The sequence below is a fragment of the Thamnophis elegans genome, chromosome Z (assembly GCF_009769535.1).
Source record: "Thamnophis elegans isolate rThaEle1 chromosome Z, rThaEle1.pri, whole genome shotgun sequence".
Lineage (NCBI taxonomy): Eukaryota > Metazoa > Chordata > Lepidosauria > Squamata > Colubridae > Thamnophis > Thamnophis elegans.
Window position 1 is genome coordinate 70,865,720 of NC_045558.1, and position 27,579 is coordinate 70,893,298.

At 43.4% G+C, this 27,579-nt stretch overlaps 1 protein-coding gene across 1 annotated transcript in view; it reads right to left on the reverse strand.

Annotated features, from left to right (window-relative positions):
• VPS41 (VPS41 subunit of HOPS complex) overlaps positions 1-27,579 on the reverse strand; it is a 250,144-nt gene that overhangs the window by 19,767 nt on the left and 202,798 nt on the right. Inside the window, 6 exon segments of the mRNA XM_032234989.1 lie at positions 10,202-10,338; positions 11,348-11,488; positions 15,579-15,633; positions 16,820-16,957; positions 19,605-19,655; positions 19,780-19,821. Coding sequence (XP_032090880.1) covers positions 10,202-10,338; positions 11,348-11,488; positions 15,579-15,633; positions 16,820-16,957; positions 19,605-19,655; positions 19,780-19,821 — 564 coding nt within the window.

Here is a 27,579-nt window from a genome sequence, read left to right on the forward strand (position 1 = left end):
CAACAGTGGGGGAAAAAAAGTCAAAACAAAAAAGAACAAAAAACAAAACTGAGAAAAAAACCACAAGTATATGTTATAAAAAAGTATATCAGCTTGGTTACAACAAGTTTTTGTGCATCTCTTCCATTAATTCATATTAATTCAAATACCTTAACTCAAATGTTTACCATATTAACATCATCATACCTCCACTTTTAGTTGACTACAGTTGTTTAAACATCCTTCATCCTTAACTATACCAAAAATTTAATCCATAACCACATGCTGGCATTTCATTTACTTGTTTATAAAATCCTCCATTAACATCAAATCCTCATATCCTGTTTTAGCTAAACATCCATAATATTTAATACCAAAAATTTCATCCTCCATGTATATAATTTATTATCATTCTCCTTTCTCTATTTAATTATATCATATATCATAGCATTCTCCCCATATTAGTTAAGATTTAACTGTATATAGTTTTATTTTATTTTTTATAATAATTATTATTGTGATTAATAACCTTTATATATAGTCCAAAGATATTTCTAACCTTTCCTTCTCATATCCAATTATTATTTATCATAGCAACTCAACATTATATACATTACTATCATTATCAATTATTATTCAACTATATCTATTACAAATGAATTTAACTAGGTTTAGCTAGTTTTAAATTATACTCTTCCATCTATCAGCCTGTGTTTCTCCAGTAACAGAACCACCTTAAATCTGTTGCCATTCGTGGGTCCAATTCTCCAAACATCTTTATGAGCAAGTCCATACGAAGAAATCTTTGTACCTTTTTGCTTATGGTGCCTCTCATATAATGCTGCCGCCCTCCTTTTATTTCCTTTATTAGCTTGTCTTTAATTCTCAGTGGTGATATCAAAAGTTTTGCAGATGGTATTTCATAAAGTATAAATTCTTTAATGCTTCTCATTCCTCCTGCGCCCTGTCTTTCGAAGTAAATCTTCTGTGTGGCTGCTCCCCCTTCAGACATTCCATCATTTTCTCCCTCAGAGGTAAACCAGTTGCCTCGAATATCAGCAAATTGAGAATCTTTATCTCTGACATCCTTAGTTTGTATTTGAAGAACATTCTCAATTTTTCCCTCGTATTTTGTTGCTAAAAACACCAAATAATCCAATTTTCTCTCAATTCTAGCCTGTGTGGCAGATAATTTCTGTAGCGCTGAAAAAATAATTTGAATAGACACTAGAATAGACGCCATGTTTATACGCAGTTAGTATTTTTTCTTGAGAGCGCTGAGGTATTTGCAGGCTAGGAGCTGTGCAATCTTATCAGATCTTAGACCAATACAGCCAAGCAATAAAAGTGTCAAGTTGTAAACAACCAAATTATAGTGAATTGGCTTACAGCCCGCTTGCAGAGGATCAGAGGAGATGTTGGAGTAAAGGCGCAATCTGGTTTAGAGCCTCCGCTGCCGCTATATTCCAAGCAGCGACCAAGGACTCCGCCGGACTGTGGGCCAGAGAGTCAGTTATCTCACCAAGTGCCGTCTGAAATCCCATAGCGTCCATCAGGTGCCTGGGGTGGAACCACCTAATCGGTTCCCCCTCCCTACAGTGGGGGATTGGTTTCTGAAAGTCAAGCCTCAGTAGGAACTGATCTGACCATGACAAGGGCAAGATCTTAATGCCCTTCAAATCTAGATCACGTCTCCACTGCTCCGAGAGAAACACGAGGTCAAGCGTGTGACCCGCTGTATGAGTCGGACCCTGAATTACCTGGGTCAAGTTCATGGCTGTCATGGAAGCCATGAACTCCTGTGCTCCATCAGAGCGTTCACCGAGCGATGGCAGGTTGAAATCCCCCAGCACTATAAGCCTGAGGAACTCAACCGCCAGCTCGGCTACTGACTCGAGGAGGACAGGCAGGGCTGTTGTAACGCTGTTGGGAGGTAGGTACGTTAGAAACAAACCCACTTGACCCACAAGGTCCAACTTTACCAGCAGGGACTCACACCCGACAATCTCTACAGCAGGGATCCTACAAGGAACTAGTGACTCTCGGATGATGACTGCCACTCCCCCACCCCTTTCTTGGTGTCGTGGAGCACCTGAAACCCTTCTGGGCACATTTCAGTGAGGGGGACTCCTCCCTCATGGTCCAGCCAGGTTTCAGTAATACATGCCAGGTCTGCCCCCTCGTCTAATATTAGGTCCCGGACGAGGGGAGCTTTGTGAACTACAAACCTGGCATTTAGCAACAGCAGCCTGAGACCAGGGCCCTGACAACTCTCGCCATCTGGTCCTGGAGTGGAGCTAACAGGGCCGGAAGGGGGGATCACTGTGACGTAGCGAACCCTCTTTCCCCGGTAATGGCTAGCCCTATAACTCCCGTTGCCTCTCCCAACTATGACCGGGATACACCGGCCCATCCCCGCACCAGTAGACCCCACTTCCTCTCCCATGGCCTCTATTCTCCCCGGCAGGCCATTCATATCATTCATTCTGGGACGAGAGGTAGGCCTGGTCCCCCTACCACTTCTGCTGCTGCACTCAGTGGAGGAGGTACAGGCTGCACTCTCAGTCCTCTCATACATACCCACAGTCATTCACTCATACATTCCCCACTATGGTCAGTTAAAAAAGTACACAATACATTTTTTTTCATTCATTCATTTTTTTTCATTTACTTTATTTGTATGCCGCCCTTTTCCCTGAGGGGACTCAGGGCGGCTCACAATTCAGGGGGAGGGAAGGACAAACAAGTTACAAACATGAAGACAATACATCATTAAAAAAGCACAACAGTCATACTATTCGAGTGGGGTTGGAGTCTTTAGCCCCAGGCCTGTCGGGACAGCCAGGATTTAAGGGCTACGTGGAAGGTCTGGAGGGTGGTGAGGGTACGAATCTCCACGGGGAGTTCGTTCCAGAGGGTCGGAGCAGCCAATACAATAGGTAATATAAATTAGTTAAAAGTAAGTGGGTTCATGCATCAACAATCATACCATACACACTCCATCCATAAAATTGCGCAGGTCTTGAAAGTCCAATCAAGTGGATTTGTGCAGATAGGAGGTGAGGATCAGTGATAGTAAAGGGGGGAGAGTTTCTCCGTTCCTCTCCCTTCCTGTGAGTCCAGAAGAAGCCAAAGAGGGCCCAGGGGCCCAGAGTCTATAATGGCTGGGGTAGTTGCAGATGGGGGGGGGGACATAAGCACCAGTTTGAAACAGAGGCAAGTTCGTAGCCTCGTCCCCCCCGCTTCTCGTTGTTAGTCCAAAAGAGGTGCAGTCAAAGAAGAGCAGCGTGCAAGCCCCGCAGCAGCAACAACCCGGAAAAGGAGGCCGCAGCAAGAAAAAAAAAAGGGGGGGGAGAACTGGGCTGCTCTTACGCTATCCGTTCTTCCGGGAAATGCTTCTCCCTCTTCCAGGCAGTTTCTGGACAGCCTCTGCATCCTTTTCAGTTCCCGCAGGAGAGATCTCTCGTTCACCAGATTCCTCACCATCTCCACAGTAATGCCTGCCTTCCATGCTGTGATCTTGCTCATCTTTGCTAAATTGTCTCTGCTGCGAATCAAAGAGGACGGGTCTGGCCTTGGGGACATTACGAGATGTGTCTTTAAATGGACCCGACACCTCGTCTTCGTGATTCGGGTCCTCCCTTTGGAGGAACTCCTCGGCCAGGTGCACCGTTTGGGCACAAGTCTCTGCCCCGCTCTCTTGAACCCAGTGCTGCATCCCTTGGGGCAGGATGGCCAGGAACTGCTCCAGGATCACCAGCTCCAAGATCTGCTCCTTGGTGTGCCTCTCCGGCTTCAGACAGCGATGGCAGAAGTCTTGAAGTTGGGTGCAAGCCTCCCGGGGCCCCTCGGCTTCCTTGTAGCAAAATTGCCGAAAACGTTGATGCGGCCACTCCTGGCAGCTGGCTTCCACATGCAAGATGGCCACCTTCATTTTCCCATCAGTCTCCTGGGCGCCGGGGTTGCCATTGGCCTTCTTGGCTTCTCTGGGGCCAGGTGGCCATCTGCTTCCTCCCCAACGAGCCTCTTCCACCCTCTTCAAGTCATTCCAAAAGGCTTTGAGGTCCTCCCGCAGTGCGGGGGGCTCTGACAGCTGTGGTTTGCTCCGGTTAGATAAAAGGGCCTGCTCCCTTTTTGGGGATCCCTGCCACTGCAGTACAGGAATTTGGGGTAGCTCTTCCCCTGGCTCAATCTTAATCTGTGTGTCCAAGTGGTTGGAATTGGGATACGTTTTTGGGCCTAGTCCCAATTCCTCCATCGGTTCTTCCTTGTCGAGTCCCTCTTCCATCTTATCGTTCATTTTTGTTTTGGGTGAGATGAATTTTTGGCTCAAGGCTGAGTTGGCTCTTCCTCTCCATAGCAGCCAGCATCACAAAAAACATTCTCTTCCAACTTTTGGTCTTGCGATGGGTCATCTGAACAAGTTTTAGGTCAAGCTAATTAGTCTCCTACAGGTGATACCTTGGGGTGAGGCTCTCTCCTGCACATCAACTCCCAGAACTTAAGGGACATTTCTTCTAAGTCAAGTAGGGAGGTCCCCACCATGGTTTAGCTAGGATCTGTCTCAGAATGAAATCCGAGATGAAGTTGAGTTCTTTGGAGACATTGTCCGCGGAGAGCCTGGTGCATTTTTTGTGGTGGGTGCCTGGCCCCGTTGTACTGTACCAGTTGCACCAGGATCCAGAACCCACCACTACTTGACACCCATTAGGTTAATCTTTACAAGTTTATTTTAAAAAAGAACCCAACAGCTTGCAATTTGGTATTCAGTCCTTTGCTCCATTGGCTGGATCCAGAGAATGGGGTATTGGTTCTTACCTGATAGGCCCCTTCTCTGGGCAGGTGGAGACAGCAGTCATGCACGGGTTAACTCAGTCAGTAACCAATAGAACTGAGTCTACCAAAGTGATGTCATCGGCTCTGAGGAGCATGCTCCCGCTTTTCATGATGAAGGAGATTAGTAGACTGCTGTGTGTAAACAATCACTTTCTTTCCATAGTCAACACGATATGTACCCCGTAGACCTCTGCGAGGTAGGCCAGAATGCTAGGGTGGGGTGACTGCTGTCTCCACCTGCCTAGAGAAGGGGCGTATCAGGTAAGAATCAATGCCCCATTCTCCTAAGTTGGTGGAGACAGTGGTCATGCATGGGACGTATCAAAGCTGGCGTGTCCCCGGGAGGGCATGAGACTGGCCTATGAGCTGGAGGATGGAAGGACCTGCTGGAGCACTCACCGTCCGAAAGCCGCATCAGCCGATGCATACCTTGTAATGTCTGATAAAGGAATTAGGGGTAGCCCAGGTCGCTGCTTTACAGATCTTCTCCACCGAGGCCTGCCGCGCCCATGCTGCTGATGTGGCTACGTTGCGCGTGGAATGAGCCGTAATGTTGGGTGGAGGAGGGAGATGATGCGTGATGTAAGTTTGAGCAATGGCAGATCTGATCCAACGTCTGATAATGGAAGGAGAGGCTTTTAGGCCTTTGTTGGTCGGGTGAAACGAGACAAAGAGGGTTTCGCTGCGTCTGAAAGTAGCCATCTTGGTGAAGTAAGTTTTAAGAGCATGCCTGATGTCTAGCTTGTGCCATTTGCGCTCCAGATTGTGAGATGGAGCCGGACAGAAATTTGGAAGAGTGAGATCCAGAGAGCGATGAAATGCTGAATTCACCTTCGGAACAAAGGTGGGGTTGATGCGAAGGACCACACGGTCTGGGTGGAAGATACACAGGTTGGCCCGGACGGAAAGGGCTGCCAACTCTGACACCCTCCGTGCTGATGTTATGGCCACCAGAAAGGCAGTCTTGAGAGTGAGGTGGTGCAGAGTTGCCGCCCTGAGGGGTTCAAAGGGCGGTTCTGTGAGGAAGTCGAGGACCTTGGTCAGATCCCAGGAAAGGAATCAGTGCATGTCAGGAGGACAGATATTGGATGCCCCTTTAAGGAACCTGCGGGCATAAGGATGGAAGGAGAGGGGCTCATCTTGGTGGAGAGAGAGAACTGGGGAGAGAGCTGCCACCTGCCGCCGCAAGGTATTCGGAGAAAGTCCCTTATCAAGACCCTGCTGCAAGAATTCAAGAAGCTGGGGTACTACAACTTTCAATGGGTCCTCCCCTCACCCCAGGCACCACATTACAAAAGTCTGTAGATTCGTATATCCTATTGGTAGCTGGGCAGCGTGAGGCTTGAGTGGTATGGATCACAGTCTCGGAAAGGTTATCTGCCCTCAGGACTGCCCGCTCAGCCTCCAAGCAGTTAGGCATAGCCAGCGTAGATCTGGGTGGTAAATGGAGCCCCGATGAAGGAGGGACAGAATCATTGGCAGGGGCCTTTGAGGTTCCACTGAAAGATTGATCAGGTCCGCGTACCATGGTTGGCGCAGCCAATTGGGGGAGACCAGGATGAGCTGGGCCTCTTCCTCCAACATTTTCCGAATCACCCTCTGTATCAGGGGGAAGGGAGGGAAGGTGTACAGGAGACCGTGAGGCCACCTGCACCTGAGAGCGTCTGTCCCTTCCGCACCTGATGTTGTGTATCGAGACAGGTACCTGGGCAGCTGGTTGTTAGCAGATGTTGTGAAGAGGTCCAAGGCTGGAGTCCCGTACCTGGCCCATACCTGTCCGACAGCTGATGAAATATGCGGCGATTCAAGCTCCACTCTGCTGGGTCGATCATTGTGCGGCTCAGCCAGTCTGCTGCGGTGTTGTCCGACCCCGAGATGTGTTCGGCGTGTAGGAAGAGAAGGTTGGCTTCCGCCCAGGTTCCTAGTTGAAAGGCAGATTCCATGAAAGAGACAGCTCTCATTCCCCCCTGGCGTTTGACATGCGCCTTGACCGTGGTGTTGTCCGTCTGGATCAACACATGTGAGTTTTGGAGAAAGGGCTGGAAGTGAAGGAGAGCTAGATGGATGCCCCTCAACTCTAGCCAATTCATACTGTGTGATAGGTCTGAATTGGACCAAAGGCCCTGCGCTACTTGTTCCTCCAAGTGAGCTCCCCAGCCCATGACGCAAGTCTATTGTTACCACAAAACGTGGAGAGTCCCTGAAAAGAGTGCCCTGAGCTATGGCCGGGGAGATCCACCATTCCAGGGATGACAGGACTTCTGGGGTCAGGAGGACCTTCACTAAGGAACAGCTGCTTTGGGTCTTCTGGAATGGCAGAAGAAACCACTGGAGGCAGCAACTGTGAAGCTGTGCTCAAGGGATGATGGAGAAGCAGGAGACCATCTTCCACAGCAGTTGAGACAGCTGAAGAAGAGGGACCCGTTGCCTCCTTCGTACCTCTCTGGCTAACTCCCTGAGACTGCTCTGGTGGTCCTGGGACAGGAAGACTTTCCCCTGGGATGAATCTATGAGGGCTCCCAGGTGCACCAGGCTGCAGAGGCATTTCCCAGCTGCTGGTGACTTCTTTGGCCTTAATTGGGCTCCCCGCTGCTTTCGGGGGCTCCTGCAGGCAGCGGTGGCAATTAGGAGCAAAGGCGGCAAGGTAGCGGCCAGGGAGTCCCCTGCTGAGAAAAATTAGGGCTTCCTTTGGCTATTTCAGCAAGCTCTGCTGAAATCCGAGACTGCAGAAAGCCCGGAGGCTTTTAGAAGCCAGCCTCCACGAGGCGCGGCAAAAACTCTCTAGCCTAGAAGCTTTTGAGAGTCTAACAGGAGCCCAGACTGGAGCCTCAGTTTAAAGGACAATTTGCATGCAGATTTTAGAGAGAAAACCAATTAAACCTAATTAAATTATTCAATTCTAACTACTTATTCCAGAAGAGAGCGATTAACACAGCCAGTTCAATTGAACTGAGTCTGAAAAAACGGGAGCATGTTCCTCAGAGCCGATGACATCACTTTGGTAGACTCAGTTCTATTGGTTACTAAGTTAACCCGTGCATGACCGCTATCTCCACCAACTTAGGAGAATAGGAGATGTAAACTATCCAAGTAAGAATCTTTTGTTGATTTTCTCATACAATGTTTTGTTATCATATAGAGACATCGAAGCTGTGAAGAGCTTATGCTCTGCAGTTGACCCCTTTATTACATATTTAATAGTTTTTATTATGAAACGTTTATCTGTCAAATAAGTGGAGGAACCAACTCGGCCTGAAAAGTCCCTACTAGTTGAAAAATGAATATCTAAAAGCTAAAGAAAGCAAGAACATATTTTATGTAAAATTTAGTTTACTAGAGTATTAGAAACCCTACGGCTCACCCTGAAAGATCCTTTTTTTGTAATTTATGAAAACAAAATATTCATTGTCTTTCAAAGTTTTGCATTCATGGCTTTTGAAAATACAGGATCTTTTATGAGTGTGTGTACACATATGCTTGTGTGCACATGTGAAGTCTCAAAATTAGGAAATTACTGCTTTATTGCTTAAAATTCAATGTAATCTTGTTCACCCTGGCAGACTTGTCAAAGTGCCTATTGTGATTTAATTTTAATTAAAAAAAACACTGCCAGTGAAACAGTAATTTATTTTCTACTAGCTAAATACAGCTCTAAGGCATGTGTCACTTTTGATACATGAGTGGCTCTACTTTAAGAGAACGCACAATTTTATGGCCATATAAATTAAACTGCAGTTGTCAGTAGTCTACTTTATTTATGATTTAATATTCACTTCATTGAATAGTGAGATATAAAATACAGGAATTTTTAGAATGCAGCTTTAACTTACTTACTTTTTAATTCCAGACAGATAACTTTGTCTTGCCCTGCCATGAATATTAGAACACCATCTCATAATACTGTCATTATTAGATTGGCTTAAATTATTGTCAGTGAGGACAATGTCATTACCAAATTTAGTGATCTTCATGCTACTTCTATAAATACAATGGCAAGCACACTACTTAATGCAAACCACATCTTGATGACAGAATTGCCTGAGCAGTATTGTCGAATCTGAAATTTCATGAGCTTCCTTTGAATGAGGTGCTACGAGCATCTGTCAAATAATGAACACAGATGATGATTTGGCACTTATTATACCCATACTTGATGTTGCCTTAATGACCATTTTTGACAAAAAATCATACTGCTGATATGGATCTTAGATGTCTTCTACTCTTAGCTCTTGTTTGCTATAATATCTACTAAAAGAATTCATATAGATGATTATTGAGTTTCTATTTGAAGAACTCCAAGTAAAATGAAATATTGTACCTTCCTTTGAGAGGCAGCTTATTCCGCTTGATGGCTTTTACTATGAAGAAATAGCTCCTCATTTCTAACTTGAGTCTAGTTTTCTATAGTTAAATTCTGATGCTGGTGTCCTGGATAACAGTTCTCCTCTATTTGACAACTCTTTCCATATTCAAAGATTGCTATAACACAGTGATGTTTAACCTTTTCCCCATCGTGTGCCAAAAGCGGGGGAGCACAGGGGGGTCATGCACGGGTATGCCCACACCCATAATTCTGTGTGTGTGACCCCCCCGGCGTGCATGCGTGCGCGACCCTGCCCTTCCCTCGCTTTTGGCACGTGATGGACCTGTTTTTCGCCCTCCCAAGGTTCTAGAGGCTTCCCTGAAGGCTCCAGAGGGTGAAAAATGGCCATATGGGCAACCTGGAAGTTCGGGAATGGACTTCTGGGTTGCCCATAGTGCCATTTTTTGCCCCCTGGGGCTTCAGAAAGCTTCCCTGAAGCCTCTGGAGGGCCTCCAGGGCGGGGAGGCCATTTTTGCCCTCTTCAACCTCCTAGAAAGCCTCCGGAGGGAGAAAAATGTTCCCGAACTTCCAGTTTGCATGTTGGGTTATTTTTTGCCCTATTTTAGGGAAGCAACCAGAGGGCAAAGAACAGCCAAAAAATAAAGGCCGAAGTCAGCTGGCCAGCATGCACATTCACACTGGAGCCAATAGGGCAACGCCTTGCGTGCCCTAACAAATGGCTTTGCAGGCCACCTGTGGCATGTATGACATATGTTCACCATCACGGCTATAATATTTCCCTTCAATTTTCTTTTCTGCACGCTTATATATTTAGTTTCTTTCACCGTTCTTCACAGGGCATGATATTCATTCTCCTTAGTATCTTGGCCCTCTCCCTGAACCTTTCCTCATTTGTTTGGCCTGAGCAGGATGCAGTAGAGTGTAACAATTATTTTTTATGGCCTGATTATTCTTTAAATTGTCATCTGTTCCTTAAAAGCTTCTTTTATTCTTCACAAGAATGTACATAGAGATGTCATGAGTGGAGGAATGGATAAAAGCACCCCTAATCTTAAATTTTACCTGCAAATTATAATCCTGAAGAATCTTTACTAATGAATCTCTCAGGTTTGGAATCTTCATACTTTCCTTAATACGATGAATCAGGAGAATAGGATCAACATGAGTCCCTATATTGTTTAACAAGCCTGTAATAAAAGCTGTAAAAACATACAGAACATTTAAGTCAGAATTAGAATGTCAAAGTCTCTTAAGTGGTGTAGATTACTCTTAAAAAGAGAGTGGAAAATAAATAGAAAACTAAAGATATCTCTGTGAAAGATCTAGTTATCTATAGGACTTTTATTTAAATTAAAATATATGCTTTAATTAAAAAGCTATGTTGTTTCCCACTCTGGATATTTTGTAGATCTGATTCTTTGAATAATTTGAGTGGACAGTCTGAAATACTATTTAAAAATTCCTATTAGTCTTAGTTTTCCTGATACATTCTATTATTCTTTAACTCAAGCCTCTAACTTTATTATTTCTGAAGGCTGTGTCTTTGTCTATGACTTTTGTGCCATACTTCTAGTCTCAGTTTCTCAGAATTATATTTTTTAATTTTACACTATTTTCCCATATCAGCTTTTGCACTTCTTTCTCTTCTTCCAATATATATTAAAAAAAATTTCCCCTCAATCACAACATCCTACCAATTCCTCACAATGTATTTACATGCAGAGGGAAATTAATTTTCTTTGTGGAATGATTTGTAAATGCTATTGTTGACTTTACATTTTGGCAGGAAAAACACTAATAAATGTTTCATGAAATCACAGCAGTTCCAGCAATAAAAGATAATACATTTGCAGATGTACAAGGAGAAGGCAATTTCTTTTCTTAAGACAATCATCATACTTAAAGGAATTTTTATTAGGAAAAAAATTAATACAATTTAATATTTTTCTATTAAGGAAGACAAATTGTCTTTATAAAGATGCTGAGGAAAACCCAAAAGTTCCTAGCAGTTCCTCTAATTTGTTAAACAGCAAATGTCACAGAACTAAGGAATAATGTAACTCAATTCTTTGTATTATTCAAGTTGGCATTATTTTCAAATCAATTTGGCTATACTGTCCTCCTTACCATTAATTTAATTCATTCTCTCTATCATTGATACAGACATAACTAGTTTATAATAAACTGGGCAAAGACTACATTGCTTACGAGGTTTGTCTATTGAATACAAAATAAGGTCTTCCCAAAGTTCAGCATCATCTTGCTCCTTGGCAAATTCTATAGCTTTATCTACATCGTTTAGGTCTTCCATGATCATTTTCAGGGCACTTCGACTATTGCCCATTCGACCTGGAAAGAAAAAAATGAAAAAAAAAAAAACCAACAACAACACCCTTAAAAACAATGACAAAGCACCATTAAATTTTATGAGCAGAACCCACTCCCCTTCTGGTTTTATTGTCTTCAAAAGTACCTTCCCTAACCTGATGGTATCCAGTTCATAATCCCTAACAAAAGTAAAAATAAATAAATAGTAAAGATAAATAGAGCACAATCATTGGACCATCTTTCCAGATTGGGTGAAGCTCTTTTAAAATCCATAAGTTTTTTTTCCATTTTAGAAAAGAACATCTATTTAAATAAAAGCAATATATTCCATTTTCAAAGAAATCAATAGTCGCAGAGTACATTCAAATGCCTTCTTGTCAATTTCAGTTACATACTGAATTATATGCTGCAATACAGGTTAAAAAAGCAGCATAGAGTATAGGCACTAGACTGCAGCCGGGATAAAAACTCACTGCCTTCAGGTTGCTGCAAAATAGCAACAATGCAGCTTCTACCATTTTCAGTTGGAGAACTAATTTAAGAACTAAAATTCTTAATTCTAACATTAGTTAACATGAATTAATAAATTTTTAACAAGCTGCTCTGCAGATAAAAAAATCTCAGAATTTTAGAAAGAGATGCACTAGGAATATTAGCCTCTTGTTACAACGCTTTTACCTTCCCACCAAAAGTGGTTCTTATTTTTCTATTTGCATTTTTACATGCGTTTGAACTTCTAGGGTGGTAGAAGCTAGGGACAAGTAACAGGAGCTCACTCAATGGACTAGGGATTTGAACAGCTGAACTGCTGACCTTTTTGATCAACAAGCTCAGCATCTTAGCCACTGCATCCCTCTTAGCTAGTGACTGCACATGTTTATTTTGACAGCTTTAAAAATTCTTTCCTCCTCCCCCCCCCCAACTCTCCCCCCCCTCAATTCTGATGTTCCTATCTTGGGGATAATTTTATACAGTGCTGATAAAAGTCCATGCATTCCTGTTAAAATGCCAGGTTTTGGAGATGTAAAAAAATATAGACTACGTTTAATATAACATATAACATGTACTATTCAATTGAAAAATAAAATGAAATATTTTAGAGTGGAAGAGTACAATAAGATGGTTGTATAAGTTTGTACACCCTTATAAGAAGGGATGTGGCTATGTTCAGAATTAACCAGTCACATTCAAACTGATGTTAAACACTAGTCAGTACACACCTGCGTTTAATTAAAATGTGTCTGATCAATCCACTTTAAGTTCAGCTGGACTTCTCTGACTTTTACCCAGTTGTCTTACAGCAAAAGCCATGATCTGCAAAAGCTTACAAAGTAGTAAAGGGATCTTATTGTTGGAAATTATCGGTCAAGAAAAGGATACCAAAAAGTTTCCTATACACCATGGAGTACAATGAAGACAGTCATCTACAAGCGGAGAAAATATGGCACTACAGTAACATTACTAAGAATTGGATGTCCCTCCAAAATTGATGAAAAAAACAAGAAGAAAACTGGCCTGAGAGGCTGCCAAGAGGCCTACAGCAAGATTAAAGGAGCTGCAGTAATTTCTGGCAAGTACTGATTGTGTACTGCATAAGAGAACAATCTCACATATTCATCATATGTCTGGCCTATGTGGAGGGTGGCAAAACAAAAGCATTTTCTTACAAAGAAAAACATTGAAGCTTGGACACATTTTGCAAAATCCTACATCAAGTTTGACAAAAGCAAATGTGTTATAGTCCGATGAGACTAAGACTGAACTTTTTGGCCATAATTCCAAAAAAGCACAAAAACAATACTGAGCATACTGAGCATGGCACAAAAACAATACTGAGCATCACCCAAGGTACCCCATACCCACAATGAAGTAGGGTGGTGGCAACATTATGCTTTGGCTCTGCTTTTCTTCATCTGGAACTGGAGCTTTAGTCAAGGTGGAGGGAATGATGAGCAGTTCCAAATACCAGTTAATTTTGGCATAAAGCTTTCAGGCATCTGAAGATGAATTTCACCTTTCAACACAACAAAGACCCAGAGCATACTTCCAAATCAACCAAAAAATGGTTTCACCAGAAGAAGATCAAAATGACCTAGCAAAAGCCCTGACCTGAATCAACTGAAAATCTGTGGGGTGACATGAAAAGGGCTGAGTACAGGATATGCCCTCATAATCTAATAGATTTGGAGCGCAACTGAAGGGAAGAGTGGGCAGATTTCCAAGGTGAGATATGCCATGCTGATAGATCCTATCAAAAAAAAAAGGATTAAGTCATTTATTTATTTATTTATTTATTTATTTATTTATTTATTTATTTATTTATTTATTTATTTATTTATACTATTTGTCCATCTTTCCTCGGGGTAACTCTGGGTGTGTAATAAAATCAATAGGTGCTTCAACAAAGTATTAATTTAAGGGTGTGCACCACAGGTGGGTTCCTCCCGGTATAGTAAGCCAGAAGAGATAGTAAAAATCTGATGTACTGGACTATTAGTAATGGCAGTCTGGACATGCCCCCATACCAGTACCCTAATCACTGCTCGCTTGCCCCACCCCGCCCAGTCTCTGTGCTGCACGCCTGATCTGTCTGCCAGGTAAGCCTCTGAGTCTTGGCTTAGCTAGCTTCAGCTGTGCCCGAGCTGGAGGAGACGGTGTTTGTGAGCCTCGGGGTTCCCAGGCGGCCTATGTGCGCAGGGCACCCGCGCTGTAGGAGATGGTGTTTGCGAGCCTCAGGGCTCTTGGATGGCCCATGTGCTCAGGGCGTGGACTGGCTCCAGCTGCACCTGAGCTAGAGGTGATTGTGTTGGGACTCCAGGGTGGCCTATGTATGCAGGGTGCCTGAGCTGGAAGAGATGGTGTTTGCAAGCCTCGGGGCTCCTGGGTGGCCCATGTGCGCAGGGCACCCAAACTGGAGAAGATGGTGTTATGAGCGTCGGGGCTCCCAGGTGGCTCATGTGCACAAGGCACTGGGCTGGCTCCGGCTGCACCTGAGCTGGAGGTGGTTGCCTCAAAGAGAACGAAGCGGATGTGGGTGCTTCTTCCAACAGCCAAGGCCTCAGCTCCTCTCTTCCTCAGCTGTTGGAAGAAGCGCTGCGCCTGCTTCATTCTCTTTGAGAGCCGCCTTGCTTGCTGCAGCGCGAGGCGAGCGTGTCCAGGGAGAAATCAGGGGAAGGGGGAGGAGAAAGTTGAGCTTCTGCTAGGGACAGCCTTCTCCTCCCTCTCCCCGATTTCTTCTTCTCTCCTCATGCTGTGGAAAGTGCTGTGTGTGTGCGCGTGTGTGTAAAGGGGGCTGGATGGGATAGATGGATGAGCGGATCGGAAGGGAGCCCCATGCCAGCTCTCGAAGGAAGGAGGCAGAGATGCCGGCACGGGGCTTGCCTTGCTTCCCTTCCCGCCCCCTCCTTGCCAGCTGCAGCCTGGGCTCTGTCTGCCCTACTTTGCTGGGCGGCTGGGCAGGAAAGCAGCAAGGGGGTGAGCAGTAAGGGAAGCAAGGCAAGCCCCTTTCCAACATCACTGTCTCCTTCCTCTGAGAACTGACTTGGGGCTCCCTTCCGCTCCGCTCACCCATCTGCGGCCACCCACGCTCCGGCCTATCTGATGCCCCTGCGTTTTCCCAGCATTTCTGCCTCTTTTCGAGAGCTGCAGTGAGGCTTCTTTGCTAGCCTCCCAGCTGGCAAAACAGAAAATTTTGCAGTTCTGTGGGGGTGGATAGGTGGGGGCGCATGTGAATGTGTGTGCATGAGTGATGCCAAGGTAGCCACACCTACCCAGTCACATGCCCTTCCCACCTAGCCACATTCACAGAACCACTAGTAAAAAAAATTGAAACCCACCCTTGGTGTGCACACTTATGCAATCACATTATTGTAAGATTTTTATATTTCTTTAAAATATTTGTTTGCTCTTCAATTGTACATATTAAATGTTATATTTAAGGTTGAAAAAAATCTGAAATTATATATCTTCATCTTTTTTTTTTACATTTCAAAAACCTGGCATCTTAATAGTGGTATATAGTATCTTAATCATATATCACACTGTGTACATATACTGGCTTGATAATTTGTCAGTAAAAACAAACAAAATTAAGCAAAATACAGCTACTTACTCAAAAGATAAACAGTCTCTTCCACAAATAATCTTTGCTGACAAATTTCAAGAGCCTGTAATTTAAAAAACAAAGTGTTAATATGAAACAGTTTAATATCATGGATAAATAATGACATTAGCTGCATATCTCTAAGGCCCACTACAGTCAGTAAAATATAACAATGTTGCTGAAAGTTAATGAACATCAACTTTTTTCTAGTTTGGTGAATGCTAAAAGGGGACACCTTTTATTCACTGCCTTGTAGAATCATTTCTAAGAATAATGAATAAGCGTACATAGGTGACCTTAATTTAAAACTTCTGAATAATCCCAGAAAGACCAGCCCAGTGGTTTTGTAGTGCTGGGGTCTATATATAGGATTGGGAAGCAAAATTCCCCATTTTTTAAAAAGATTTTAATAAACAGAAATGCATGATAAACATAGGCAAGAAGCCTGGAAAATATTAGAAAAACAAATGCAGGATATTTTTCTGTTATAATGAATTAAATATAGTTTAAGGCTTCTCTATTTTCTGCTCCCTTGACACCAAATATAATATAATAGGAGAGAGCGGGGGGAAAGGAAATATTCTACATGGATTTATTTCTCTTTTTTTAAAAAAAATAGAAATTCTAATTCCTTGGGGGAAGGCAGGGAGGAATGGAGGCTGCCTTTCATTTTATCAACAACCATTTTATAATAACTAGTATGTTAGACAAACTGAATCAGGGAGTGAGGTCCCTGCTCCAATAGGGATATGAATCTGGATCCCAGAATGTAAGAATTTAAAATTTTCCAGATCAGCAAACCTTGTCCTAGAGAAGCTTGCTGGCTGCCAATCAAATTACTGTTTTGCAATGCAAAAAAGCAAAATGTTTGATTTTAATTTATAATTTTTTTTAGCTTAGTGCGAGATTAATTTTCTGTTTTACGCTGCTCTACTATTTTATTACATACATTACTTTTAATAAAGCATTGATTTTTTTATGATTAAACAGCACAATATTAAATAAATGCATAACAATTAAAATAAAGAACAGTGACCTTCTGCATAAGAGTGAAATATTACATTTAGTTCTCGTATTTTCCAGCAGAGGGTGGTATTATTTAAAGAGTTGCCCCAAGTTTTAAAACTGATTGAAAACAAATACCAAGCTGATTCTGATTAATATAAGAATCACTCAAAAAAGTCTTCTACATTCCACCAATCACTACTATTCTAGGTGAAAACAGGCATATTTGGAAATATCTTCCTTACCATTTCCAATGGACAATGGGTGCTATTTTTCAAAAAAGGGAGTAAATTCGGCCGGTCGTATTCAGCATACAGACTGATTTGTTTCTCATGATACTTTTGTCCTTTATGATGATCTCTCTTGAACAGCTTATGCAAATACTATAAACCAACCAAACGTATAAAACCATAAGAATAAAGTAGCCATCATCCCAAATATGGATTTCAGAATAATAACTAATTCACTTTTCCAATTTACTTAAATATAAATCCCAAAGAAAACCAACCCCTCAAAAATACCATCAGGCTAATCAAAACATTTCACCTTCCTTAGCATTCTAATTGATGGCAAAATTTGATTAAGAACAAAGTATAGAGTTTTACTTATATATCTTCTTTATATCATAAATATATATAGTCCTCAACTTACAACAGTTAATTTAATAACCATTCAAAGTTGCAACATCACTGAAAAGAATGACCTATGACCATTTTTCACACTTATGACTGTTACAGCATTGCCACAATCATGTGATTTACATTTGGATGCTTGACGACTGGTTCCTATTTATGACAATTGCAGTTCCTTGGGGTCATGTGATCCCTTTTGCGACCTTCTGATAAGTATAGTCAATGGGAAACCAAATTCACTTAACAATGTGTTACTAATGTAACAACCACAGTGATTCACTTAACTAATGTGGCAAGAAAAGCCGTAAAGGAGGGCAAAACTCACTTAACAAATTTTTCACTTAGCAATATAAATTCTGGGCTCAATTGTGGTCATAAGTCAAGGACTATCTCTAAAGGGATAAGGAAAGTTCAAGGAAAAATCAGTGATGGGAAGTACAATATAGATTGAAATCATTTTACTCTGTGATAGCCAAAAATTAGGAGGAGTCTGGAAGCATCTTTTCACCATAACAAATGTGTTAAAGACATGCTTTCATGAATGTTCATGTGAACTTCATCAGATACATGGAATGCCGAAACTGATATAAAATTTAAATTGGATGAGATGGGAGGAAGAAAAAGGAAGGCAGATTCATGTTATATGTGAGATACATTGGGATTACAATTTATAAATTAATAATTGTAATGTTAAAACCCTATTATATAGTTTTCAATATATAGTTTGTGATGCACCTGAGTTAACCAATTTCTGACTTAATTATGCTTGTAATTTTCCCCTCCCTTCTCTAGTTATTTTGAGATCTGTAATGGACTTTCTGAGAAGTTGCAATGCTCTGTTATTAGTCTGTTCTTGTTTTGAGTCCTGATGTAAAAACTGGGACTATTAATTATATTTTGCACAAAGTTGGCCTCTCTGGCTTATGTAGAATTTACATACGTAGAATAATGTGTTCTATGTAGAGATTTAATTTAGCTTTCCACAGCCTGCTAATTTTTCTTCACAAATATCTCAATTTCAAGAAAGTGGTATATGCAAGTGTGATGGCTAAAAATAACAGTTCCAGATGAATGTCTACGAATGTAAGTACACCTTAATACACTGTGACCCAGAGATCCATTTCTGGAACTGCTACTTGAGGGCATTTTCTCATCAAATATAAGGCCAAGAACAATCATTTGCTGAAATTATATATTATGTGATCCTCAAACTCTTGTATTAAAATTTACTTTATCCAAACAGATTTTGCAATATCCTTGAAAGGTTCAGGGTTAATAATAGTATTTTAATATTAGTATGGTAATGTAATAGTAATATAATAATAGTATAGTATGGCATGCTATAAGTATTAATATAATATCATTCAATACAATACAGTACAGCACATGTATGTTTCATAATATTTAATGTTATAAAATATAATATAAATAATATGCCTTATTCATGAAAGTCAACTAGGTAACATTGGGCCAGTCACTCACTCTCAGCCCAACACAGCTCACATGGCTAATGGGGAAAAATGGGGGAAGGAAGGTGTGTTGGAACATTAAGTCTTCTCCATCCAAATGATTTATGATGTGATGAACTAAGCTTCTATATCAGCCAGAATAACTATCTGAATAACTAACCATCTGGAGGATTAGGGAAGGATGGTCTGTGCTATAACTGGCTAATGTATTATGGAATTTAATAAGCAGAAAAACTAGCAGCAACCTAGGCTGAGCCACAATATGTTAAGCAGGGTCAAATCTGGTTAAGACTTTGAGATCAACATAAAATCCCAGATTCATTAGGGGAAATTTTAAAAATCCAGAAGGTTGTGGTTTGAGGTTGAGGTTGAGGTCCTTCTCCCAAGGACTCAGGGCGGCGTACAACATAAAAAAAACATATTACAAAAATTAAAAGGGACATTAAATAAAGTATCTTAAAAAACCCAAGTGATATTTACAATAAAATTTTAAAAATTAAATTAAAATTAACAACCAAATTAATTCTATATTTTATTCTATTCAGGCCAGGCTGGCTTGCTGAAAAAGTCAACTTTTTAAGGCGCGTCGGAAGGACCTGAGGTCGGGGAGGAGTCAGTTACAAATGGTCTTTTACATTGTTGACAAGAAAACAGCACGGACATTTTCAAGAACTAAACTTAACTTGAGGGTTTCCCACTTAGACACTATAATGTGATAAAATTAGCATTACTTATGTCAGACAAACCCCAGTGACTTCTCTTGGTTAACAATGTGTTTTTCTTTAATAAGTGTGGTTGAATGTCCATGTTTAAAGTATTCTATACCACTATAGTACCTCTGTTGCTAAAATTGACCTATACAGTTGTGCCACTGTATAGAAGTATTATGCTCTTATGTGTTAAGACAAAGAACAAATGAATATACTTACCACATGCTGCAATTCAGGCCTATCTTTTAATTCTTCCACAACTTTATCAATCTAAACCAAAGAGCATTAAGATTTAAGACTTGATTACTTTTTTGGCAAATTACTTACATATTATTTATAAAAGGTGATGGGGCAATCATCACCAATAACATAATTAGATGCTTATTAAACTCACAGAGATTTTGTCTTCATTATCCAAAAACATGTCAACGGCTTTCTAAAGGAAAAAAAAGAAGTCCATGATAGTGAACAGATAGACAAGAGTCAAAATGTTAACTATTTACAAACATCTACAGATTCTGACGAGCTGTGATGAAGAAAATTATAGCTGTGCCATGGTGGTAGTTGCACATCCAGGAAGAATAAATGGTACAAATATTGGAGCATAATTAGATGGTAAAGATGGGATTCTATTACTGCTTAGGAGAGCCAGTTTGATGTAATAAACTGACAGTAAGCTAGAAAGCAGGATATTATGAGTTATAGTCCTGCTTTAGACACAAAGTCAGTTGCAAAATCTTGGGTCCTTATGTTTTTCTCAGCCCTTGGAAGAAGGCAAGGGAAAACCACTTTCAAAAATCTTGTCAAGAAAAATATAGATACATATCCAGACAATTGCCAGGAGTGAAGATAGTCATTCATCCATGAAAAACAACTCACCATCAATTGTGGCTTACGGTTAAAATATTTGAATTCTGACGTTCACTACAAGTTCACATAGCTGATGCTTCATGCTTGGCAGAAATTAAAAAAAACCTGGTTCATATAACTAAATCAGCCACGAAAGAAAATACTTAGGGAAGGTGAATGGTACTGTGTTTCCCCAAAAATATTTTTCCCTCCAAAAGAGGCATTAGGGTTTATTTTTTTTTGGGGGGGGGGGGCTGTCTCATTTTTTTTCATGTACATGAGGTGGTAAGTGTGGGGGCTGATGGGAGTGGGAGTGCTACCACTGCTGATCCTGCCCTCTCCGTTCTACTGTCTGCTTGCCTGCGGCCACAAAGGCCCAAACTCTCATCATGTCCCGGCTTCTGCTCGCCCTGCCTGTTGGCCTTGCTACAGCTGGAACATTTCTCAGCTGCTGGCTGCTGAGTGGCTGCCTGTGCTGCTGCTGGCCTCATGGGGGTTCTTCGCCCTCCTGGCAGTGCTGCTCTTGGCCACCCTGCCGGGCTACTCCTGCCTAATGTGAGTCTAGTTGGCCCAGGTCTACGAATTCTGGAGCCCCCCTTGTCTCTGGTAGAGTCGTACCACCGGTGCTGCCCCGCCCACCACCACTTTCAGGCTGGTGAACACAGGGTTCCATGCCTACTCAATGCTGCAGGCGCTAGGCTATGGGCTGAGCCCAGCACTCTTTGGGCCCTGGCCCTGGTTGGTGCTGCAGCTCTCATGCTGGCTACGCAAGATAGGGACTGTCCCTCGACCTTTACATAACCTGTGGCTGTTCTGCAGCCACTGCTTTTGCCACCTCACCTTAAGCCCAGCCTGGCCTACCACCAAGCCTCAGCTGCTATCCAGCAGCCTCAATACCTCCTGCTGGAGCCGCCTCATGCATTCTGCAGACCGGGTGGCATGCCTTTCCCCTGGCCTGTGCGGCTTCATTGTGTGGCAGATGGACAGAGGCTAACACTTGCCTTGCCTCACTGTGTGATAGCAGTACTGGCCCACCAGATGGGCAGGGTGAAAGAGAAGGCGGCAGCATCAGCTGGTCAAAGAGCAGCCTCAGGTGAAGTAGAGGCTGATGGGGCCACCCCACACCTGTCTCATACAGCTAGAACAAAAGCTGCAGCATCCACCAGGGCCAGGGCCCAAAGCGTGATGGGATCAGCCCATAGTCTGGCACCTGCAGCATAGGCCGGCACTCAGCAGTCCGAAGGTAGCCACAGGTGAGGTAGCATGGGCAGCGTAGCTCCACTAGCAGCAGCTGGCAGGCTGATGGTGGGGAGGGGGGATGCTCCAGCGGTAATAGATCTGGGCCAACACACCTTGCACCAGGCAGCAGCCGCCCAGCAGAGTGGCCAAGAGCAGCTTTGCCAGGAGGACAAAGAGCCCCCACAAGGCCAGCAGCAAGCTGTGTGTTTTGGAAGGGAGAAGATGTGTAGCTCCTCTCCCCATAGGCCCAGGCTGATGGGGAGGCATTGGCTGGTGCCCTGGAGAAAGAGGTGCGCTTGGACACCAGCATCCCGTCCACACTCTCCATCTGCTTACCACGCTCCTCTGCCTTGTCCTCAGTGTTGCTGGGGGTCAAGAGTGTCTGTTCCAGCTATGGCCTGGACACTGTGGACCACTACTGCTGAAGGTAAGACATGGGCAGACGGGGGTGGGTAGCCAGGTGGGGCCTTTTCTAACATGCTTCTCTGTCGCCTGTGGGACCTGCAGTAAGGGAGTGCAAGTTGCATGGCATGGGCCGAAGCAGGGACCATCCAAACAGTGATGGGAGATCCAGCTTCTCCAGCTTCTGGAGAAGAGATACGGCCAAGCAGAGCAGGCCCCAGCTATTGTTTTGCTCCAATGGAATCTCCGCCAGTGACCGTGGGAAAGGAGCTAGGGCTTATTTTCTTGGTAGGTTTACTTTCGGGGAAACATGGTAGTAGATTTCAGCCTAAGATTCTAGCTAGCATTTCTACGAGCAGTTTCAAAACAAGGGCAAAAAAACTTTATCTTTGCAAACTGTACATACAAATACAATACTGCATTTTACAAAGTATAGTACAGTACTTAAAAAGAAGCAGAGCAGTTCTTAGAACAGTACTGTACTGTAATGTAGAAATTCAGCACATACCGCCAAGAAGAATGAAATATTTTGGGAAATATTAAAAAGGCAGAATATTATATTTCCTTAATGAAGAAACATGTTGTTTTAAAGACAGAAAGCAGACTCAGTCTTTCTTAATATCCCTGCCCCCCAGCAGATATTTTGTGCCCATTAAGAAAGACTGGGCCATCCAATTTACAAAACAAAAGACCTTCAGCTCCAGGGTGATGGGATTAAGAACAGGATATGATCCTTCAGGACATAATAAAATTAAACCACTACCATTTAGCAGAAGACACAGAGTTCACTACATTGCGCAATATCCTAAGGATATTTCAGTCATGGCATCATCTTAAAGCAGTCCAAACCTCAACCAAACTTGGGAGCTCAGACAACCACCTAGGATTTGCACTTCCTCTTTTATCTATAGAGCCAGCTATGATGCCTATATAACCCCTACATGACCCCTCCATAGGAATCTGACAACAGCCAATAGAATACATGTTCTTGCACAGAAACAAGAAGCTCAGGTATAAAGCCTAAAAGAAGGTATAAAAACCACACACTCTCATCTCCATTTTGTCAGCTGCCGAGGTGGTTCTGTTTCATCATTAAACCATCTTTCCAATCAACCTCCATATTTCCAATGTCTTTCTCTTAGCTTGGAACTGAACTAGATGGATATTTCTTCCAACAATAGAGTAACAAAAAATAATATTTTAAAATACTTACAGGAGCAATTCTAGCTTTTCAAGCCCAGTCAGCAGCTGATCCTATGGACAGCATCCCCCTCCCCCCAAAAAAACCTCTCAGAACCGGGCTGGCTGCAAAGATCAGCAGATCTTGTTTGGACATGTGACCAGGGACAAAAAAAAAACTCTGTTGACTTCTGGAAATTGTATCATACAATTTATCAGAGCCTATCTCGTGGCAATACGGGCGGCAAAATGCGAACATTTTGCCGCCCTTATTGCATCCCCTGAATCACGCCCAGCCGCCTTGTTTAGAATAACCCGCTCCCTCCTGAAAGGGAGGGATGCGGATGACCCTTTACAAGGTAGAGCTGAGGAATTTGTTCAGTGTTTAACGGATAAAGTCACTCAGATTCGGACAGAGCTGGACTCCAATTGCACGGTACCAGCCGAGGTACCGGGGGAAGGTCTTGAGCATACTTTATGGATTGAGTTTCAACTTGCTTCTCCTGAGGAAGTGGACAAGGCCATGGGAGCGGTGAGTGCCTCCACTTGTATACTGGACCCGTGCTCCTCCTGGCTGGTCTCGACTAGCAGGGAGGTGACACGCGGCTGGATCTGGACGATAGTTAACACCTCTCTCCGGGAGGGAACTTTCCCGCTCCTCCTAAAGGATGTGGTGGTGAGACCCCTCCTGAAGAAGCCATCTCTGGACCCAGCCATTTTGAGCAACTATCGTCCAGTCTCCAACCTGCCCTTTGTTGGGAAGGTTGTTGAGAAAGTGGTGGCCTTGCAACTCCGACGGTCCTTGGATGAAACCGATTATCTCGACTCCTTTCAGTCGGGTTTCAGGCCTGGTTACAGCACGGAAACTGCTTTGGTCGCGCTGATCGATGATCTCTGGCGAGCCAGGGATAGGGGTCACCCCTCTATCCTTGTGCTCCTTGACCTCTCAGCGGCCTTCGATACCATCGACCATAGTATCCTTCTGCGACGGTTGCGAGAGGTGGGAGTGGGAGGCACCGTCCTCCGGTGGTTCTCCTCCTACCTCTCGGACAGGTTGCACTCGGTGTTGGTTGGAGGGCAGAGGTCGACCCCAAGGCCCCTCAATTACGGGGTGCTGCAGGGTTCGGTCCTGTCCCCCCTCCTATTTAACATCTACATGAAGCCGCTGGGTGAGATCATACGCCGGCACGGGATTAAGTACCACCAATATGCGGACGATACGCAGCTGTATCTGTCCACCCCGTGCCAACTCAGCGAAGCAGTAGAAGTGATGTGCCAGTGCCTGGAGGCTGTTAGGGTCTGGATGGGAGTAAATAAGTTGGCACTCAATCCAGACAAGACCGAGTGGCTACTGATGTTTCCTCCCAAAGATTGGCCAAATATTCCATCTCTCAGGCTGGGGGTGAAATTATACGCCCCTCAGAGAGGGTTCGCAATTTGGGAGTCCTCCTGGATTCTCAGCTGACTTTAGAACACCACTTGTCAGCTGTGACCAGGGGGACTTTTGCCCAGGTTCACCTGGTGCACCAATTGCGACCCTACCTGGATCGGGAGGCTCTTCAGACAGTCACTCACGCCCTTGTGACCTCAAGACTGGATTACTGTAACGCGCTCTACATGGGGCTGCCCTTGAAGAGTGTTCGAAAACTCCAGCTGGTCCAGAACGCAGCCGCGCGAGCGATCGTGGGTGCACCCAGGTACACCTATGTCACACCTATCCTCCGCGAGCTGCACTGGTTACCTATTAGTCTCCAGATCCGCTTCAAGGCGCTGGTTGTTACCTATAAAGCCCTTCATGGCATCGGACCTGAGTACCTGAGAGACCACCTCCTGCCGATTACCTCCCATAGACCGATTAGATCACACAGGTTAGGTCTTCTCCGGATTCCATCTGCCAGCCAATGTCGGCTGGCGACTCCCCAGGGGAGAGCCTTCTCTGTCGCAACTCCAGCCCTCTGGAACAATCTCCCCGTGGAGATCCGGACCCTCACTACCCTCCTGGCCTTCCGCAAATCCGTTAAGTCCTGGCTGCTCCAGCAGGCCGGAGGGCTTTCGAAATATCCAGCCCCCCGGAAATTGTGACTGTTGTATATTTTAATATGTTGTTTTGTGTATTACCCCCTCCCTTGTTTTATTGTAAGCCGCCCGGAGTCCTTCGGGAGTGGGCGGCATACAAGATCAATAAAACTAAACTAAACTAAACTAAACCAACAGCAAAAAAAAAAAAACAGAATGAAAAGATTCATGCTGCATCTGCGTGCTAAATTAAAATGTTTTCCTCATCATTAAATAGCTTGGCTCACTATTCTTCATGTTCATTTGAAAATATTGGATTCTTTAAGAAAATGCTTATTGTTTAAAATTGTTTATGGACGGCTTCCGGTGATGTCATTGGCTATGGCGGCAGGCTTGGAGATAGCTCTGAAGACTAGCTGACAACCAGGGGTCTGGCGGCATAAAGAGCAGTTGTTCGCTGGTCTTGGAGGGACTCAGCGAAGAACAGAGGTGCTTCTCTGCAGGCGGGGGGAAGTGCGATCTCCTCGGCAAGACAGAGGCTCAGCCCTGATCCCAGATGTCCGGAGAGGGACGCATGGCTGTCCCAGCCATGACACAGCACTTTTGTTTGGCGTAGGATTTTTGGTGTGAATCTGGACGCCCTAAATTTTTTTGAAGAGTAAGTTGGATTTACTATTTGGTTACTGCATCTCTGGCAATCTTTTCCCCCCCTCTTTGATGGGACTTTTAGCGGCAATTAAGACAAACAGGAGCAAATGAACTAACAATTGAAGACAGATTTACATCATAAAGAGTCGTCGAAGGCGGCCTAGGTGGTGGAAACAGAGAAGAGGGAAGTTCTTTACCCTGAGGCATAGCTGATAGTAATCAGCGGACTTGCTCTGCCTGCTCCCAAGATTTTTGGAAAACTTTTGTGCTGCTATAGGAGGAGGTTTAAGGCTCTACTTGAGACAGTCAATATTATATCAACTGTGCGCATTGTTTTCTCTTTTTTTCTTTTGGAGCTGGAGTTGGACACTTGAAAGGGGAATATTTCGAGCTGAACCTTTCTTCTTTTTTATTCTCTTCTCTTTGAGGTTTGATTTTTTTGTGTTGATGTATTTGCCCCCCCTTCTTTCCTTTCTTCCCTGATATGAGCCCCCTCCTGTACCTTTTTTAGATTTCTCTATGGGACTATATTTATATATATTTTTCCATATAGATAGCAGCAAAGTAAGTTGGAACATTGCTTAAACTGGTAGCAGATAGCTTATGAAGCAGTGGGATATTCTTAACTTAATTGATATGAGCTGGGCAAAGGGGGGGGGGAACCTCGGCATTACCTACTCAGCCGTCCCCATCTACAACTCCTCCAATAACACACAGAACTTTAGACAATATGGCTGGGGTAGAGAAGGCACCCACTTTGCAAAATATACAGACAACTTTGCTATCGATACAAAATAATATGGCTAGGAATCAAGAGATCACCGAAAAATCCCTGGCTGACATTAAAAATGAAATGGGAAACATGAGGGGTGAAATGAAACAGCTGTATTCACAGCAAAAGGAGATCTGGGCAAAAATGGAGAAACAGGAGGGTCAAATTCAAGAGTTAGGAGTAAAAATGAAGGAAAGTGAAGAGAATATGGCGAGGTGGGAGATGAGGCAGCTACATATTAATAGAAGGTTGGAAGATGAGATTGCTATGTTGGAATTAGAAAAGTCAGCCTTCTTTCTCAGATTTCAAAATATTCCAGAGGAAAGAGGGGAGGAACTGAAGGAAATTATGGTGGAGATGATAGCAGGGATCGCCCAGAAAGATAAGTTGTTGATACAGAGTGACATCGATGACGTATATAGAGTCTATACTTCCTATACTAGGAGACAGAAACTGCCACGTGAAGTGCATGTGAGGTTTACTAAACGATCCCTGAGAGAAGAAATTTACCAGAAGGCACGTGACCAGAATACCATGTATGCGGGGGAAATGGTCATAGTACTAAAACAGATACCAAGAAGAGTGAGGGAAAGGAGGCAGAAATATCAGGACCTAACAACACAATTGAGGAAACTTCAGGTGATCTATAGGTGGCTTTTCCCAGAAGGGATATCTTTTCTCTGGCGAGGCCAGAGGTTTCGGATTGAATCATTGCAAGATGCACAAGACTTTATGGAAAGCCAGTTGAAGAGGGGAACTCAGAATAACGACGGAGAATTGGACAACAAGAGCCGAGGAGAGGAGCGAAAGAATAGTGTCCTGGGAGATGAGAAAGGGGGAAATGAGAAACAAAGCAGAGATGAGAGACCGCAAACGAGGCAGACAACAAAAGCTAAAGCCTTAAACAAATAAACATGGCGGATGAACTCCGCTTAATTTCCTTAAATATAAATGGTTTGAATTCACTAAGAAAGAGAAATAAAATACTGAATGCTCTACGGAAAAAGAATTGTGATTTGACATGCTTGCAAGAAGTACATATAGTGAACCACCAGCAAAATGTGTTGTATTACCCCCGGCTGGGTATAA